The 19097-nt window shown below is 33.3% G+C and overlaps 1 protein-coding gene across 2 annotated transcripts; it reads left to right on the forward strand.

Annotated features, from left to right (window-relative positions):
* Positions 1-14095: 14095 nt before the first annotated feature.
* Positions 14096-18425, forward strand: LOC129303215 (probable LRR receptor-like serine/threonine-protein kinase IRK). Of its 2 annotated transcripts, XM_054942370.1 has the most exons (3): positions 14096-14681; positions 14815-16237; positions 16691-18425. In XM_054942370.1, the coding sequence occupies exons 1-3, from the start codon at positions 14639-14641 to the stop codon at positions 18138-18140; spliced, it is 2916 nt and encodes a 971-aa protein (XP_054798345.1). In that variant the 5' UTR covers positions 14096-14638; the 3' UTR covers positions 18141-18425. The 2 variants fall into 2 exon arrangements, with proteins under 2 accessions (XP_054798345.1, XP_054798344.1); XM_054942369.1 differs by having other exon boundaries at positions 14096-16237.
* Positions 18426-19097: the final 672 nt, after the last annotated feature.

Genomic DNA, 19097 nt, shown 5'->3' on the forward strand with positions numbered 1-19097 from the left:
TGAGATTGAGCAATTTGTTCTTTCCACTTTCATGCACTGACAAGAAGACGTCCTTATAATATCTACTTGTAATTTGACTATTTAAGCTTATTGCTACTTGCTTTTGCTTATTATGTTGTGTTTAGTTTGTTTGTTTATTGCTTATTGTTGTTTAGTCTAATCTAATTTGATATTGAAGAAAGATTTAATGTTGAAGTGAAAAGTAAATGAGGTATTTTCAATTTGAAAAAACAAAACAAAAAAAGAGTACAAGGGCTCAAAGTCCATAGTGCTAGCCTTAAGCCTATTATGCTTAGGGCTAGGCTTTATATATGAACTTTTTAAAAGGAACTCAAGCTTAAATGGGTTAACCCTTTTGAGCTTGAGCCTGTCAAGGGTCGGCCCTTTAGGGCTGAAGTAGTCCGTTTTTCTAACTTTATTCTTGCTATTAATAAAAGTTAAATTTGATCATTAGTTGATTAGAAAGTGACTTCAAAAATTAACAAAAAGGACTAAAAACTTATCATAAAGTATTCACAAATCACAAACAATGATTAAAAAATTACACAAAAATTCAAAAATAATTTTGGTCATCATTTATAATTTTTGATATCTTTTTTTATTATTTTTTGATCAATAATTTTCAAAAATAACTGTTGTTACCATTTTCAAAAGTTGAGAAAACATTTTATACAATAAATAAGTTCTTAGTTTATGGTGCTACTTGAGGGAATCAGGGCGAGCTTGACCTTTAAAGGCTTGGCTCTTAAGAGTTTAGGCCTTAAATCTCGATTACTTAAAATTTAACATAATTTTGAAGCCTGACCCTTACCGATAGGGCTCAACATTAGGCCTATAAACCCTCTTTTTGAAAAAAATCTAACATTTTAATTTAGGAAAAATTTAAAAGTTTAAATTTAATATAAAATAAATCAAAGTCTCACGTAAAATTCAACAAAAATTTTAAAGTAAAGATTTAAGATGATAATTAAAATTTTCATCAATGTAAATTTAAATCCTTCTTATCGTCATATAAAAATAGGATGTTAAGCAATTGAAAAGCAAGCTTGGAATTTTAAGCAAGACAACATTAAGGATTAAGTTTCACGACCCACATAATTAATCTTAAGATCAAAATCTACCCCACCTCAAAAATACCAATTGAATAAACTTAAAACAATAACAACATTATCGAGAAATCATTATTAAACATGTCCCTCTCATAAACAATTCAAAACACAGTGATTAAAAAGGGATGATATAGTGACTTCGTGTGAAGCAAAAACCAAAATCTTAAAAGGACAATAAGTCCAATTCCCAACTTAGACCAACTTGCTTCCCCTCCGTAATTCAATTACAAACGAAATATTAAGGAGAATTAGAATAAATACGTTAGAATTTATGGAATTTTACCTTTAAAGTTAACTCCAAACCTCTCGAATTTATCTCCCTAGCTTGTTCCAACAAGATTGCTTTATCGCCTTAGTTTATCCCTTAAGTCACTAAGAGAGAAGTGCTTTTTTTTTCCCTCTATGGGAGCAGAATTAGCTTTCATATATGCAAGAGATGAGAAAGAGAGCAGAATCTAGTTCATCAGAGAGATGAGATGCGAAATAGCGAGGGAAAGACAAGGAACAAGAGGCATGAGGCTGAGTGATTGACTAGTTATGGCTGAGGACATGAGGTAGCGAGGGAGAGACAAGTAAGGAGAAGCAAGAGGTGATCGTAATGTCCAACAAGGTTTAGAAATTCGAGTGATTAAGGTTCAACAACAGGTCCCTTCTTCAAACCAATCAAATGTGAGTTCCACAAAAATTTTAAAAAAATGATAATAAGATAACAAGGCTTAAAAGGTCGCTTGTTCCCGAGTCATTTTTTAGAGGGCTCATCAGGGCTAGGTCTTAAAGTCAGTTATTTTAAAAAAAAATTTAATTTTTAAAACTTGAACCTTTATTTAAATAGGGCCTCTAAGCCAAGCTCTCTAGACCTGCCCTTTATTCTCGACTCTAGCTACTTGATCTAAAATTAAGAGAATGTCTTGCTCATTTTCCCAAATAAAATTGAACACTTAGATATTTTTATTAAAAAATTATATAAATATACAATTAAATATATAATTCTAATAAATCAAAATTTATATAATTATACTATGTCTTATAAATAATTTTACACATATGGTATTAGAAAAAATGGTCAAGTGAAAAAATGTCATGTTAAATCAATATTTTTTTTCTTTTTTAGCCAATAGCACTCGATCAAATTTTCTATTAGCTTTAAAAGGATTTTTGTTTTAAAAAATCATTCATTAAAATTTACGTATATCACGGTTCAAATTACAAGAACTCAATTCAAACAAAAAATTATTAAAAAAATAAAAAATATAAGGATTTACAATTTTTTTCATATATTAAATCATACATTTCAAACCAATCAATTTTTAGTAAAGCAGATAAAATTATTAGTAAACTTGGTTTTTCTGATTGGATTCATTTGGAAGCTACTGGCTATGCTAGAGGCATTTGGAACCTTTGGAATAACGATGAGGTTAATATAGATTATATTTTCTCTAATGTGCAACTTATTCATTGTAGAGTCAATTACTTATCTAATAATACCTCTCATCTGTTATCTCGTGTCTATGGCAATCCTAACCCTTCTAATCGCACTCTGCTTTGGGATTCCATCACTACTCTTACTCAAAATATCACTAGTCCTTGGCTTATTGTTGGAGATTTTAATTCCTATCTATCTTGTGAAGACAAAAGTGGAGGAAGTGGACTCAATTGGAGATCTATGAAATAATTTAGGCAATGTATTAATTCTTCCAATCTTCTTGATCTTGATTTTTTTAGAGAAAGATTCACCTGGGAAAAAGGGAACATTAAGGAAAGACTTGATTGGGCCTTCTGTAACACTGAGTGGAGACTTAAATTCAATCAAGCCAACACCTTCCACCTTCTTAAATATGGCTCCGACCACCGACCTATCAGAGTTCAGGTCTTTAATAAAGACTGCTAAAATTAATACCAAAAACCTTTTAGACATCATGCTGCTTAGAGCCTCAAAGATACTTTCCACCCTCTAATCAAGGAATCTTGGGGTACAAATAACTGGAATAAGGGGAAGATAAAATTTACGAATTCTGTGGCTACTTGGAATATAAACTATATTGGAAGCATCTTATCTAAAAAGAAAAGGATCCTCCGCCGATTGGAAGGTATTGATAGGAAAAGAAATCAAAGGGACAATTACTTCCTCAGAAAACTTGAAAAATCTCTTTGGGAAGAATACAACAAGGTCCTTCTTCAAGAAGAATTAATTTGATTTCAAAAATCTAGATGCAAGTGGTTAAGTTGGGGTGATCACAACACCAAATATTTTCATGCCTCCGTTATTATTAAAAGGAAAAGAAATCAAATTCTTTCTCTTAAAACTAATAATGGTACTTGGGTGCAAGATCAAAGTTCTCTAAAACATATGGCTGCTTCTTATTTTGAAAATCTCTTTAAGAAAACTGATCATGATAAACCAAAGCTTATTACTCAAAAAAACTTCCCACCCCTATCGGATGCTCAACTTTTTTCTATACATAGAAAGGTTACAGAGGAAGAAATTAAAAATGCAGCTTTTGATATAGGGGCTTTCAAAGCTCCTGGTCCATATGGTCTTAATGCTAGCTTCATACACACCTATTGGAAAAATCTCAAAGCTAGCATCTTTCAACTTGTTCAAAGGGTTTTCAAGGAACCTGACACTATTGTTGAGATAAATGATACTTTCATCACTCTTATCCCTAAGATCAATAACCCAACCAATATGAAAGATTTTTGTTCAATATCTCTTTGCAATGTAAGTTATAAAATCATTACTAAAATTATCTCCAACCGGCTTCGTGATAGTATGAACTATCTTATCGGAGATAATTAATGTAGCTTCATTCGGGGTCGTCAAAGCAGTGATAACATTATAATTGTGCAAGAAATCATCCATTCTATGAATAATAAGATAGGAAAAAAAGGTTTCATGGCTCTCAAGGTGGACGTTAAAAAGGCTTTCGACAGACTTTCATGGGATTTCATAGATGACACCTCCAAACTGTCAGACTTAACTTCTATATGAGAAAACTCATTAAAGCAGCTATCGCTACCACTCGGATGAAAGTTCTTTGGAATGGTAAACTATCAGATGAATTCATTCCCACACGAGGCATTAGACAGGGGGATCCTATCCTTCCTTATCTTTTTATCCTTTGTATTAAACGATTAAGTCACTGCATCCATAGTAGTATAGATAAAAATGATAGGAAACCTATTAAACTTACACCTACTGGGCCTCCCATCTCCTATTTATTCTTTGCTGATGATCTTTTACTTTTTGTAGAGACATCTCTTTCTTAGGCTTTGGTTATTTAGAATTGTCTCTCTAAATTTTGCAATGCTTTTGAGCAGAATATTAATATCTCCAAATCTAAACTCTTCTATTCTAGAAATGTCAACATAAACAGGGCTACTCAGATTAGTGATACTTTAGGCATTCCTCTTACTGGAAACCTTGGAAAATACTTGGGAATACCTTTATTTCATGAGAGAGTTACGAAATTCACCTTTGCTTCCTTACTAGATAAAGCTGCGTCTCGTCTAGCAAATTGGAGAAGTCATTTTCTTAACATTGCTGGCAAATCAGTCCTCATCAATTTTGTCCTCTCTGCTCTTCCTAGTTACACCATGCAGACTATGCTCATTCCTAATAATATTCTGGCTGAGCTAGAAAGATGCTTGAGGAATTTTCTTTGAAACTCTTCTGATGGAACCAAGAAGCCTTATCTTCTTTCTTGGGATTGTGTTACTAAGGATAAATCAAATGGGGGATTTGGACTCAAAAATCTCAAGAACTAAAATATTGCCTACATCATGAAATTATGCTGGGGTCTCATCACTCAACTTGAACGTCTCTAGGTTTAGATTCTTCAGGATAAATACAAATGTAGCAAAACAGCTATTCTAATGGTCTATAAACTAAGTTATTCTTCTTACACTTAGAGTAGTATTTGCAAAATTTAGGAAAATTTTATGTCTCAAGTCAGATGGAGAATGGGTAAGGGTAACCAAATATCCTTTTAGTATGACAAATGGGCTCCTATTCCTGAACCTCTTGTTAAATATGCACTCCCTAATGCTGAATCTATTCTTCACACCAAAATCTTTGATTTATGCACGCCTTCAGGAGATGGAATTTCAACCTTCTTAATTGTCATCTTCACCCTGATGTGATTAATCAAATAGCTCTTGTTCAACCTCCTAACTCTCATGGTGCTAATGATGCCCTTTGTTGGAGATCTTCCTATAATGAAAATTTCTTTATAAAACCTGCTTACAAAAAGCTAGAAGCCTAAAACAACAAAAAAATTCCGATATTTGGTCTAAAATTTGGAAATGGCCTATATATGAAAAAATTAAATGTTTCTTATAGAAAGTGGCTTGGGATCACCTATAAAGTAATTTTACAATAGATGAAGGACACAACCTAATACAACGAAACTGCACCTTTAGTTGTAACTTTCCTGACTTTTCAATTCACATCTTACGAGATTACAAGGAAGCGTGGGAGGTTTGGCTAAAGCTAGTCAACCCTTTCAAGCTGAATAATTTTTTCTCTCTTAATGTGCAGGACTGGGTAGCTTGGAATGCAAGAAATGAAACAAGGAATACTAGCATAAGAAAAATTAATTGGCACAAGCTCTTTGCTCATGTCTGTTAGAACATATGGAAAGCGAAATGCAAAAGATTATATTCTGAAAATGACAATCAAGACAAAGATATTGCCTTCTCTTGTACCCAACAAATCATAAATGACATGTGGCTTCCATCAAGAGTGGATATTTTGAATAACAACAGACTCAGATATGAGTCTAAATGGCATCCTCCAAAGGAAGGATGGGCTAAGCTTAATGTAGACGGCTCAGTTAACTCTCTCGGTACTGCAACTTGTGGTGGAGTCATCTACGATGAAAAAGGAAATTGGATTATCGGTTTCTTAAAATTTCTTAACTATTAACCTTGTACTATAGCTAAATTATCAGGCATTTTAGAAGGCTTTCAGATTGATTGGAATGCTAATCTTACTAAGATTAATTTATACACTGACTCTATAGAAGGCCTCTCTCTTATTCGACATAATTTCTTTGATAGCCATCCTCTAGCGGCAACCATCAAGAAAATAAGGTAGCTTATTATGAGAAATTAGACGGTTATTTTTGACCATGTTTTCAGAGAGGCAAACAATTGTGCTGATTTGCTCGCACGAGAAACTTCGCATGACCACTATGACCTTTCTATTTATAATGTTCCGCCTATAGGATGTAGGAACATCTTGGACTTTGATATGTCTTGACTTTTGTAACCCTAGTACGATTTTGTTTGTGTCTTTTCATTCAAAAACAAAACCAATCAATTTCTCTCACTAGTGTCATTATTGTAAATAACTCATAAAAATGATAGGAAAACCATCCTTTTTTAAATCGGAAAAATCACAACTAAGGACCTTTATAGTATCATATTCACAAAAAGAATTAAATGATTCAGAAATCACTTTGAATGACCAAATGTAATTAAAATTTATTATAAAATTAACTCTCATTTATTTTTTTTAAAAGATTCCCTTATCACTGGGCATTAGAACACAATCGCCGATGGTTGGAGGTCTAACGAAGGTGACAATTTAAATTTTTTTTAAAGGCAGTTAGGGCAAATTTGATCCCATAATCTCTTGGTCACCACAATGAATATAAGCCATTAAGCCGACAATTCTTCTCATCTACATAATGCAAACTTTAATATATATTGTCAATTTTGTTTTTACTTTTCAAGCTAACACTTACTATAAGCTTGATAGTTACTTGTCACTTCACAAATAAATATTTCCTTCGATCCTATTTATAAGTTATTTTTACTAATCTCATCAATATCAATACAAATAAAGTATAAGAAATAAAAGTAAATAAAATTTTAAATATATCGTTAAAGTAAAAGGGCAAAAAGTGAATAAATAATATAATATATTTTTTTTCTATCTCTCACTTTCTTACTTTTCAAGGGTAATTTAAAAATTTTAACTTGAAACAAAATAATCCCAACAATTAATGACTTAAAAAGTGGACCGAATTTTGCTTCTAAAACATGACTAATATACAAAATCGAAGGAGTACTTGTTAATTATTAATAGGACTCATTAAAAAATTTAATATGCACTGATTTTTACAAATACTTATTTATTTTTATTATCAATATTTACTTATCAAAAGCTTATATTAATTTATTATTTTATTAAAATTTATTTGTTATAAATTATGAACAAGGCGGTAATGTTCCGGCAGCCTGTGATGGGAAGAGAATTTAAAAAAATAAAATAAATGAGGAGTACTTTTTTAATTTCACATTATTTTTCAATGACATTTTGATCTTTTAATCCGGCATGAGTTAAGGTTAAAAAAAGAAAAAAATTAGCCTGCCCTTGTGAGTGCAGCACGTAGACCAGGAGTCTCCATTGGAGAGACCGTCTCTCTTAATTGGGATGGCATGACCAGCAACCAGTCAACGCATATGAAGGAGATCGCCTACTCCGCAGTGCCGCCGCCGGCATCTACTGAACAAACAAACTCCCAATAACTGCACGCCTGCCTGTGACTTGGGCTCATTGGTGTAGCTTTTTTTTTTGGGTTCAAAAGAGCCCATTGGCATAGCTCAAAAAAGGTTTTTCTTCAGTTGGTTGTAAATTGGGTTTTAAAATTTAATTAAATGCCACGTGCTCTTTCAAGTGTTGCTCATTTAATCCTTTAAATCCTTTTCAAAACCATCTGAAGCAAGTCCCGTTAAGGGGCCATATCTTCTTATATCTCCTTAAAGAATCCCCTAATACTGAGAGTCACCCTTCCAGTTAAATTTATAAATTATTTTTAATATATTTTTATTAAAATTAAGAAATTTTTTTAAACTTATAATTAACTCTTTATAAATTTAACAAGTTTATAATTTTGTCTCTCATAAATATACATATTTTAATAATAATTTTTCCTAATATTTATTGGGAGATAAAAGAAAGTTTTTGTGATAAAAATTTAATAGTGTGATTTATAAATGGGACAAAAAAATTCATCTCTATCTTATAAATAAATTAAAAAAATAATAATTAGGTAATTATAATCTAAACAAAATAGTTCACAAAGTGAACATGCACGTGTAGTATTTTATTGAGGAGCAAGTCGCAATCATTAAACTTCATAAAATCATGTACTCTTTAGATATTTTTAATTAAATCTTACCTTTTAATAAAGTAGTTATTACTTTTAAACTAACCTTATATTTTTATATTTATTCTTATTAAATATCTTATAATAAATATAAAGTTATTATCAATTGAAACACTTTTGAAAAAAAAAATAATTACAACTCGAAAGATTAAAAATATTTTAAATTTTTTAACACTTAACTCCTAAAAAAATTTCTGACATTTTTAAATGAATGAGGTATATATTAGGTCCGTCTTCTATTGAAATAACTCAAGCCAGTTTTAGGATACTTATGTTGAGGTTACTACATTCAAGGAATTTGTTGTTTAGGTTAAAATTTATTTTTATCTCTATATTTTTTTTAATGTATGTTGGACATTTTATATTAATGAGTGTAGCATTTTTTTCCTTAAACTCTGTTTCAGGCGAGCAAAAGTCGCTTTCTATTGGGGACAAAAATGCACTCTAATCGCTTACTTTTTAGTTAACCAGTGTAAGGCTTTTTAATAAACTCTAATACTATATTCCTCCTACCTTTAAAAAAAAAAAAAAATTTGCATCCTTCGTCATTCATTCTACAATCTTTTTTTTTTCTCCCTCTCTTGCATATATATTAGTACCATATTAAACTTTGTAGAATCAAGTATATATTGAATGTGTTTTTTTATGTCAAAATAGCTTAATCCAATTTGACATGACTTACATTAGAGTCATATACTCTCAATTTATTTTTTAATTAATTAATATAAGACATTTTCAATACATTATAATATTCATTAATTTCTTTAACATGTTATTGGAGAGACCTGGTGGAGTCAAGGGGGGAAATGATTAATCCCACTTGGAACAGCTTGTAAATACATGTAATGTAATGAACTTTAACAACATAGAGATAGACAATCCTATAGAATTGATTGCAACAATGAAGGGCGTACGGACTCATACTTGTTAATTGATCATCACGGTTCTTTATGCTGCTCAAAATTTACCCTACTTTTGCCGAAAGATTTAGCTCAGCATTGCTTTTGTGAAAGAATCTCGTTACTGGAAAATATTTTCTCCTTGCCCTTATCTTTTATGTTGCACAGCTTTAACAGCGTGCAAGTGCAAGGACCCATCACAATCACGCTTATAATGAAGTTAGCCTTTAAAAGAAAATAACCCACCTCAAGGCTAATAGATTAATGAACCCACTATCAGCAATAATTTTATAGTGAGAAACGACCTTCTAGTTTCAACGCTGCAATGCGAAAGTAAATCCTTCCCTATTCATACAGATTATCTCTTCAATGTATGCCTATTGCCATGTCACGGTGATTAACTCGTAATCATAAAAATCTACACGAAAAAGGATAAAATAATCTCGGAACTGATGTGTGAAAATATATTCTAAGTCAGTCTTAATGACCGAAATTATAATCAAGTTTTGCTATAAAAAAAAATCAAAAAATTCATACAAAATTGCCTTAATTATAAAACACAGGGATGGTTTTTTTTTTAAAAAAAGAAATATTCGGTCCTTTGATCAGCGTTAGTTAAGAAGACAGAAATGAGTTCCTTTCATTCATTCCATCACAGGTGGTACTTCTATTTAAAGTTCAATACATTGTCTTGCATGATTCCTGATGCAAGTCAGGGTTTTAGAATTTGGGTGACCTTGAATTTGTTTTTGGTATGTAAACAAATTTAATGACCTTAATTATGTCGCTCTAATTTTGATGAGATTATTAAAGGTGGATTGTGATAAGAACAAATGGAGCAGTGTATTACTTCCCTCAGCCCCTTTTGTTAAATCACGCTTTAGAAAATCATCTTGATCGGTGGAAGTCATTTTCTCTGGTTTTACGTGTAACTCTTGACGCACAACTTTAAAAATACTCCCTCGGGGATTTTAAAAGGAAGTGCATAATATTAGAATTGAAAAGTAAGCGAGCTTCACTCATATGAACTCGGGTCTATAAATCTCGTTGTCTCAAGATTAATCAGTTATTTGAACTTGATCTTTATTGATTGGGTTTAGGATTGGACTCAAAAGCCTGTTTTTTATTTTTAAAAATTAAATTTGTTATTGTCATATCATATGCTTATGTCTTAAATTGCAAATTAAAATGCTTTAAAATTTAAAATAAGCAATACAAATCATAGTTTTAAAGTTTAAATTTAATCCAAATACATAAAATATCATAATTTTTATAGTTAAAGTTCAACTTTAGTACAAATTATATGGGACCTTTAGGCTTGGTGAAGCAATTAGAATTCTATTGGGACTTAATCTCTCCATTAAAAAATGTAAGTCATTTTTAATCGAATCTCACACTTAATAAAATAATTATTTATTTTTAAATTAATCTTATCTTTTTATATTTACTCTTACTAAACACCCTATAATAAATATAAAGTCATTAATTAATAATTTTTTAAAAAAGATAATGATTATACGATGAAAAACTAAAAATACTTTATATTTTTTTATATTTAAATTTTTAAAAAATATTTTACATTTTAAACAATAAGAACATTTTTTATTTTTGTTGTTTTGGGGTTTTAGATGTCAATCTCCCTTCATGTAAAAATATCCTTAATTTTCAAAACGTAATCCTGAAAGGGGGCTTAAAGGAGAACATTTAGATTCTCAAGAAAATTCTTTACAAATATCAAGGTGCTCTTATTTAAATTTAGTGAAAAAAAACAAAAAAGTTATTTAATTTTGAAGTAATTTTATGATTCTAATTAATTTATCTTAGTTTCGGTAAGATAGTTGAAAATAATTTTTATATAGTTGAGGATGGAAAATATAATATGCATTTTACTCCTCGTTTTGAATTACAAGATAACTTTAGAAATATCTTGTCATCTCTAAATACAAAAGAATTTGATGAAAATAAATTTTTTTAATGATAATTTTCATTGAAATGATTATAAATTTAAATTATATTAAATAAAAAATATTTTTTTAAAAAATATATATATTTAAAGAAACATGTAGAGTATGATTATTAGAGTTCATTATTGACATGCATTATCTCATATGAAATTGTGACAGCGGGTATAAGTATAAATAAAGAGATTAAGAGAAGAGCACGGTGGCTGATGCTTTGGGTATAAAGCAGCAGTAGTGGGGTGTGCTACGGTGGGTGCCACGTGGATGATGCAGCAGCAGTGGGGCTCTGCTTTTGGAGTGTCAGCTTTTCCCATAATTACTCCACCCACCACCCCACCTAATTGCTCTCTCTTCATTACTTTACCTTCTTTGCTTCCCCTTTTCGCCCAATTCACTCTTTTCCTTTTCCTTTCTTCTCCCACCTGTTCTTGTCTTCCCTCTCCTCCTTATTCACTCTTCCCTCCATTTGTTAACCCCCTTCTCCTCCCTTGCACCCTTATTACTCTTTCCATTTAATAATTAAATTTTATTTTTAATAAAATAATTATTTATTTTTAAACTAACCCTATTTTTTATATTTATATCTATTTAATAAAATGTTTCATTATAAAATAAATATAAAATAATTCTTTCAATAAGGACATTTTTTAAAAGAAAAATACAATGATTACATTTTAAAAAATTAAAAAAATTTTACATTTTTAATATTTAACTCTTTAAAAATATCTTATATTTTTTAACAGAGGGAGTTTTCGACCTTTCAATTTTTATTATAAATTTTTTTAAATAACTTTTAATATAAGATATTTAATAAAATATTTAAATTTATTAATTATGAGACATGATATAATGTAAATTAATTTTTTTATTTAGATATAGATAAAATTGAAATTTTATTATCTTTTCAAACAAAATTAATAACTTCTCAGATCTTGTTTTTTTTTTTCGTGCCATTGAGATGATTATAAGTGTTTTATAATATAATGCTATAAGTTAATTTTAATATGTTTAACCAAAATAAAAAAAAATTAAAACTTCTTGTCTCTTTAAAAAAATTAATAAGTTTTCTATATTCAATGTATCTATTTTTATAACAAACTTTTTTCGCTGTTATTTCATTTAATGATGGATGAAAGATAAAAGCGTTTAAAAATTTGAATGACATGACTTGTTCAAGACAAATAAATATTTATCTTTGTCTTATAAATGAAACCGTTGGGATCCCTGCTCATGCATCTCCCTCACCCCACTCTCTGTTCACTTTAATTCCCTCCTTATTTTTCTCTCTATTTGGGTAGTAATCTTACCTGGTTTGAACAAAATCCATACATATTGATTGTATAATACCAACATGGGCCCACTCTTTCACAGAAATACTGTATGATAAACACATCCGTTGCACTTTTGGTCCCTCTTTTCTTGCAATTTCCAGGCCCCTTTAATCTTTCTGCCCCTCCTCATCATTGCAGCATGCTCTCTACTTCAAAATACCCCTTCCACCATCCAACCCATGTCCCCATAATTATTAATATTATATAAATATTGGATAAATATAATTTTTATGTTTTATTTATATTTACTTTTACATTTTACTTTATTTTATATTTTTTTAATATTTTAAATCTCTATATTTTTATTTTTTATTATTTTAAATTGTTTTAGGTATCTACAATTTGTTCGTAAAAAGATCAAAAATAATAAAAAATAAAAATATAAGGATTTAAAACACTAAAAAAATATAAATTAAAAGTAAAATGTGAGTAAAATACAGAGATTAAAAGTTTATGTGTATTTTATAAATGTTTATACTGATTTATTTCCCCCCCCCCCACAAAAAAAAAAAAAGCATTTCACAATGTCACCAACCTGAAAATATCACGCCTCCATAGTTCATTATATTTCGTGGGGAAAGAAAGCTACTGCTTATGCAACTTATTAAACGTAATTCAGAATTCAACCCAGAAATATCATAGTAACAACTACAACTACCCCACAGGGCTATGGTAACTAAGCTTGTCATACAAATTTCAAGCAGCAATTAAGGTTAGGCGAAACTAATGACGACCAAAATTTGAATTAGTTGATCGCTTTTTACACCAACAAGTTTCTGTAGTCAAGGCTCGAGTGCAAGACAATTGCCATTCAATTGTATGCACCAACAAATTTATATTGCGGACTCCAAGTTTAGTGTAATCGTGCTAAATCATTCACCTTGAATAAAAATCACAGTGAATCATTTTAATTCTTGATTTTTTGTGAAGGTTTCTAATACAATAATCAACAGCTAGTCATGCTAGCGACAATGTCACTTCTATTTAAAAAAGATCTTGGATTTAAAACTAGAGTTGACATATTTATATGGGAAGAAATTGATAGAAGTAAACTTTTATATAAAAAAAAAATTCTACATCAATGTATTTTCAATTTCTTCTCCAGCATTTAAAAAAATTTAAATTACTAAATATTTTCAATACGAATTGTACAAGTATAATTTTCCTTTAAAATTTACCTTTCATTCGAAGGGGAAGAAAAATTGTCCCTGCCAATTACACATGAACAAAGATCAATTTTTATTTTGGGGGGCTTAAATTACATCAATAAAAATTCCACTGTAAACTTTACAAAAATTAAAACAACTTTCTATTTTTCAAAAACAAGGAGGAGCGATAAACATACATTTTAATAAGATAAAAAGTGTAATTTTATTTTATTTATTCGGTTGAGAAGTAATTTTCAGAATTGTAAGAAAGATGAACAAGCCAGACAAGCCTCCATGTCAAAAGCATAACTGACGAAGATGACGTGAAAGACACGTAGGACAATCGGATCCGCATGGGCAGCGACACGTGGCCACGGTCAAATTCATTGTCCCCACCTACCAAACTGGACCCTTTTGCCGTTAATAAAAACTGAAATAATTGTATTATTTTTAGTTCAGTAAGTGCGCTTCAGACAGTAGAGAGAGATATCGAGGAAGGAGGAGCGAAGAGAGAGACTCTGCTCCGCCCCATCTTTAAACGCCAAGTGAAACCCATTTATAATTTATTACTCCTCTGCCTCGCCTCTGAACTTCCCGGTCACTCTCATTGGAACTCTGTTAATCTCTTCTTCCCTCTTCGGTGAATGAAATTCCGGTGGATTCCCCGCTGTCAAGTCTCCGGTTCAAACTCCAGAGGCTTTAATTTACCTTATTTTGCATTTGACGGTGTTCGGATCGAACTTTCTGGGACACTCTTTCTCTCTTCTTCAGCATGTTTACGCCTTTAAGGCTCAGTAAATCCTTTTCTCGAGTGATTTCTAGGGTTTTGTACACTTTACCAATTGCAACTCTCATTTCATCTTCGTCGTCGTCTTCTGGTGTTGTAAGTTTCTGGCTTTGCTAATGCGAGTGCTCCCTGGTACTCTAGAGTCTTTTCTTCGACTTTTTGAGTTTTTTCCTCTGCATTTAAATCTAGCCGTTGGAGAAAGCTGGTCTTTTGCTTTTTGTGTTTTCCATGCTTGGCGTTTTTCCGTTGGTCATTTCTAGAGCTTTTAGAGGTCAGAATCAGTGAACTTGTGTCTTCTTCTTTTGATATCTGAGCTTAATTGCACATGGGAGTGTAGCTTCCGATAATGCGGGCGGTTTTGAATATGAGAGCTCTTTCCTTCTTGCTTTTGTTGCTTTTCATAGATTCGGTGCTGGTGGCGATTTCCGTGAACCCATCCCTGAACGACGACGTTCTGGGTCTGATAGTATTCAAAGCTGATATTAAAGATCCGAAGGGGAAACTGGTAAACTGGAATGAAGATGATGAGAATTCCTGTGGTTGGGTCGGTGTGAAATGCAACCCTAGATCCAACAGAGTCGTCGAGCTTAACCTTGATGGGTTCTCTCTTTCGGGTAGGATAGGTCGAGGCCTCTTCCAGTTGCAATTTCTGCGCAAGCTTTCTCTGGCGAAGAACAATCTCACCGGCAGCATAAGCCCCAACATTGCTCGGCTCGACAACCTTCGAGTGATCGATTTGAGCGAGAATAATCTCTCCGGCGAGCTTCCCGATGATCTTTTCCGACAATGTGGGTCTCTAAGGGCGATTTCATTGGCAAGAAACAAGTTCACGGGGAAGATTCCCTCCAGCTTGAGCTCATGCTCGGCTCTCGCTGCAATTGACCTCTCGTTTAACCAGTTCTCAGGTCCTCTTCCTTCTGGTATCTGGACCTTGAGTGGGCTAAGGTCACTGGATTTGTCGGATAATTTGTTGGAAGGTGAGATTCCAAGGAGTGCTGAAGGATTGAAGAATTTGCGAACTATCAACTTGGCCAAAAATCACTTGTCCGGGAAGATCCCTGATGGGTTTGGAAGTTGCTTGCTTTTGAGATCTATTGATCTCAGTGAGAATTCTTTTTCTGGTAGCCTTCCCGAGGATATGAAGGAGGTCACATTGTGTGGTTATCTTAGTGTTAGTGGAAATGCTTTTTCAGGTGAGATTCCTGAATGGATTGGGGAAATGAAAAGCCTTGAGACATTGGACGTTTCTCTGAATAGATTTTCAGGTAAGGTGCCAAGCTCTATAGGAAATCTTCAGTCATTGAAGACAATGAATTTCTCTGGAAATGGTTTTTCTGGTAACCTGCCAGAGTCTTTGATAAATTGCACCAGCCTTTTAGCCCTGGATGTTAGTCAGAATTCAATGTCAGGAGATCTTCCCTCATGGATTTTTAAGTCAGATTTGCAGAAAGTTTTGGTATCAGAAAATAAATTGCGTGGAGGTCTGAAAAATTCTCTATATTCCTTGGAGGCAGTTGTTGTTCAAAGTCTTCAAGTTCTGGATTTATCTGACAATGCATTTTCTGGTGAAATTACATCTGATATCTCAGTCTTAAGCAGCTTGAAGCTCTTGAATTTATCAAAGAACGCTCTGAGTGGTCCTATACCAGCTGCCATTGGAGAATTAAAGTCCCTGAATAGTCTTGACTTGAGCGAGAACCGGCTAAATGGAAGCATACCTATGGAAATAGGAGGAGCTGTATCTTTGAAACTACTGAGATTGAAGAAAAACTATCTAGTGGGAGACATTCCAGCCTCAATTGGGAACTGCACTTCATTGTCGACTTTGTAAGTTCTCTCTTCTTAGCTTCATGTTTCAATAGGTAATTGAATGTTTTCTCCACTACACTGATTTGGTTGAAGCTTCTTTCAGAAAGACTTTGCTAAGTTGCATGCCCCAGCTTTAATTCAATATTATTTATCGCATTATTTATTTAAATGCATGTACCCTAAAGGCTAAAGCCAACATCTTCAGCCTAGGCTGAAATGCTCAAGATGTCTAATTTATATCAAGAGGGTTACTTATCAGATTTACTGTTGTTGGATTTCATTATATTTCTTGCCCTCTGCACATCTGCTCTTATTGCTTGTCTTTTAGGATTCATGCTATTGCAACCTCATGCTTTGCTGTTTTTCTTGTCTTTTAGAATATAAAAACCATGCATGCATCTTGCCGCTTTTACTTTTCATGGTTCTAACAGAATGTATTTTCTTTTGTGGTGGGCGGCCGTCAATCTGTAGAATTCTATCACAGAACAGCCTGACTGGTTCGATACCTGTAGCAATAGCAAAACTGACTGATTTACAAGTTGTGGACTTGTCTTTGAACAATTTTACTGGAAACCTTCCCAAGCAATTGGCCAATCTGCCCAATCTTCTTTCCTTTAATATATCCCATAACAACCTAAAGGGTGAACTACCAGCTGGCCCCTTTTTTAATACCATTTCACCTTCTTATCTTACTGGGAATCCATCTCTTTGTGGTGCTGCTGTCAAGAAATCATGCCCTTCTGTCCTTCCAAAGCCTATTGTCCTAAATCCAAACACCACTTCTGATTATGCTCCAGGGTCATTAACTCCCAATGTTGGTCACAAAAGAATCATTCTCAGCATTTCTGCACTCATTGCCATCGGTGCAGCTGCTGTCATTGTAATTGGTGTCATTGCCATCACTGTTCTCAATCTCCATGTTCGGTCCTCTGCATCTCAAGCTCCGGCTGCCCTCACATTTTCTGCAGGGGAAGAATTTAGCCATTCCCCAACTACAGATGCCAACTCTGGCAAGCTTGTCATGTTTTCTGGTGAGCCAGACTTCAGCACTGGGGCGCATGCTTTGCTTAATAAGGATTGTGAACTTGGGCGGGGTGGGTTTGGAGCAGTGTACCAAACAGTTCTCAGAGATGGTCATGCAGTTGCAATCAAGAAGCTCACTGTGTCCAGTCTTGTCAAGTCTCAGGAAGATTTTGAAAGAGAAGTGAAGAAACTGGGAAAAGTCAGACACCAAAATCTTGTGGCACTCGAAGGTTACTATTGGACCCCATCCCTGCAGCTCCTCATATATGAGTTTGTTTCTGGTGGCAGTCTGTATAAGCATCTCCATGATGGATCAAGTGGAAATTTCCTCTCGTGGAATGAGAGGTTTCATATAATTCTTGGCACGGCAAAAGCCTTAGCTCATTTGCACCACACGAACATTATCCACTACAACATCAAGTCAACTAATGTCCTGATTGATGGCTACGGTGAAGCTAAAGTGGGCGACTTTGGCCTGGCAAGATTATTACCGATGCTTGACCGTTATGTTTTGAGCAGCAAAATTCAAAGTGCTCTTGGCTACATGGCACCAGAGTTTGCCTGCCGTACTGTGAAGATAACAGAGAAATGTGATGTATATGGGTTTGGAGTTTTGGTTTTGGAAGTGGTCACAGGGAAGAGGCCAGTTGAATACATGGAGGATGACGTGGTGGTGCTTTGCGACATGGTCAGAGGAGCTTTGGAAGAAGGAAGGGTGGAAGAATGTATTGACGGGAGGCTGCAGGGGAAGTTCCCGGCTGAGGAAGCCATTCCTGTGATGAAACTAGGCTTAATATGCACTTCACAAGTGCCTTCAAACCGACCAGATATGGGAGAGGTAGTTAATATATTGGAGCTAATTAGATGTCCCTCAGAAGGACAAGAGGAGCTTGGATGAATGGCGAATGAAGTCGCTTTTTTCTGCCTGACCAAGAGGGATATACAAATGGGTTATCCGGGGAAGAAGAATCCGGTTTTGTTTATTAGATATAGAAATTTGTTGCTGGAAAAATGTTCCCTTTTCTGTTGTAATTTTCTTCTTCTCTTGTTAGTTTTCAGCCTGCGTTTTAAGTTTATCTCTGTATGCTAGCTCCACCTAGGATACCGGATTCCTCTTCACCGGCTTCCATTTTCAGATTCCCTTTGGAAACTGTTTGGTCAATTGCAAATCTTTCACCTCCCATTTTGGGTTGTTGCCTTCCCCTTGTTAGGTTCTGCTATCTGTTGTCTTTTTAGCGTATGAGATTACTTGCATTCCTTAATATGAGGCACACGTTAGAGGACAAGAAAGGCCGAAAATTTTGGGCAGTGCATGGCACATAACAGGACATCTTATGACTCGTGCTGCCTATTTTATCTGAACTCATCTGTCGAATTTGAAGTTGGGACTACTATAAAACTGGCGGCATGTTTTAGCTATTAGAACGCGTGGCAAAATTCAAATTTTCACTGGTTAGAAAGCCGTAGAGAATATACATTCCCCCTCCATTACAATACAAACATCAATACTATAAAATAGTCATGGTCGCTGGTTTGACATTATTTGTGTTTAAGCCCTTAAGGTCGCCGTCGGCTAAATTGAGCTTCTATTGCTTAAATATGTATCAATTTCTACCTAGCAGCGCTTGGTTCACCTAGTTAATAACTACTTAATTAAGGTATATTTGATAAGGAGACAAAAGCATTTAGACACAAGCCATTTCTTCCGTACACTATCTACCGAGTATGATTTTAATTTTAGCGTTTGGGCATTGTATTTTAGGGATTTTTTTTGGGGGGGGGGGGGTTACAAAGGTTAGCTACCATTTCTTTTAATTTCATTCAGACCCTTTTATTTTTCAGGCCAAACAGATTT

The sequence above is a fragment of the Prosopis cineraria genome, unplaced genomic scaffold (genome assembly GCF_029017545.1).
Source record: "Prosopis cineraria cultivar Desert tree isolate PC_DT_omini unplaced genomic scaffold, ASM2901754v1 PC2, whole genome shotgun sequence".
NCBI lineage: Eukaryota > Viridiplantae > Streptophyta > Magnoliopsida > Fabales > Fabaceae > Prosopis > Prosopis cineraria.

Bases quoted from the DNA above. Each gene is read 5' to 3' on its own strand.
- LOC129303215 (XM_054942369.1), top strand. From the start codon at position 14,757: ATGCGGGCGGTTTTGAATATGAGAGCTCTTTCCTTCTTGCTTTTGTTG. The intron at 16,238-16,690 runs GTAAGTTCTCTC...GTCAATCTGTAG, and splicing joins TGCACTTCATTGTCGACTTT to AATTCTATCACAGAACAGCC.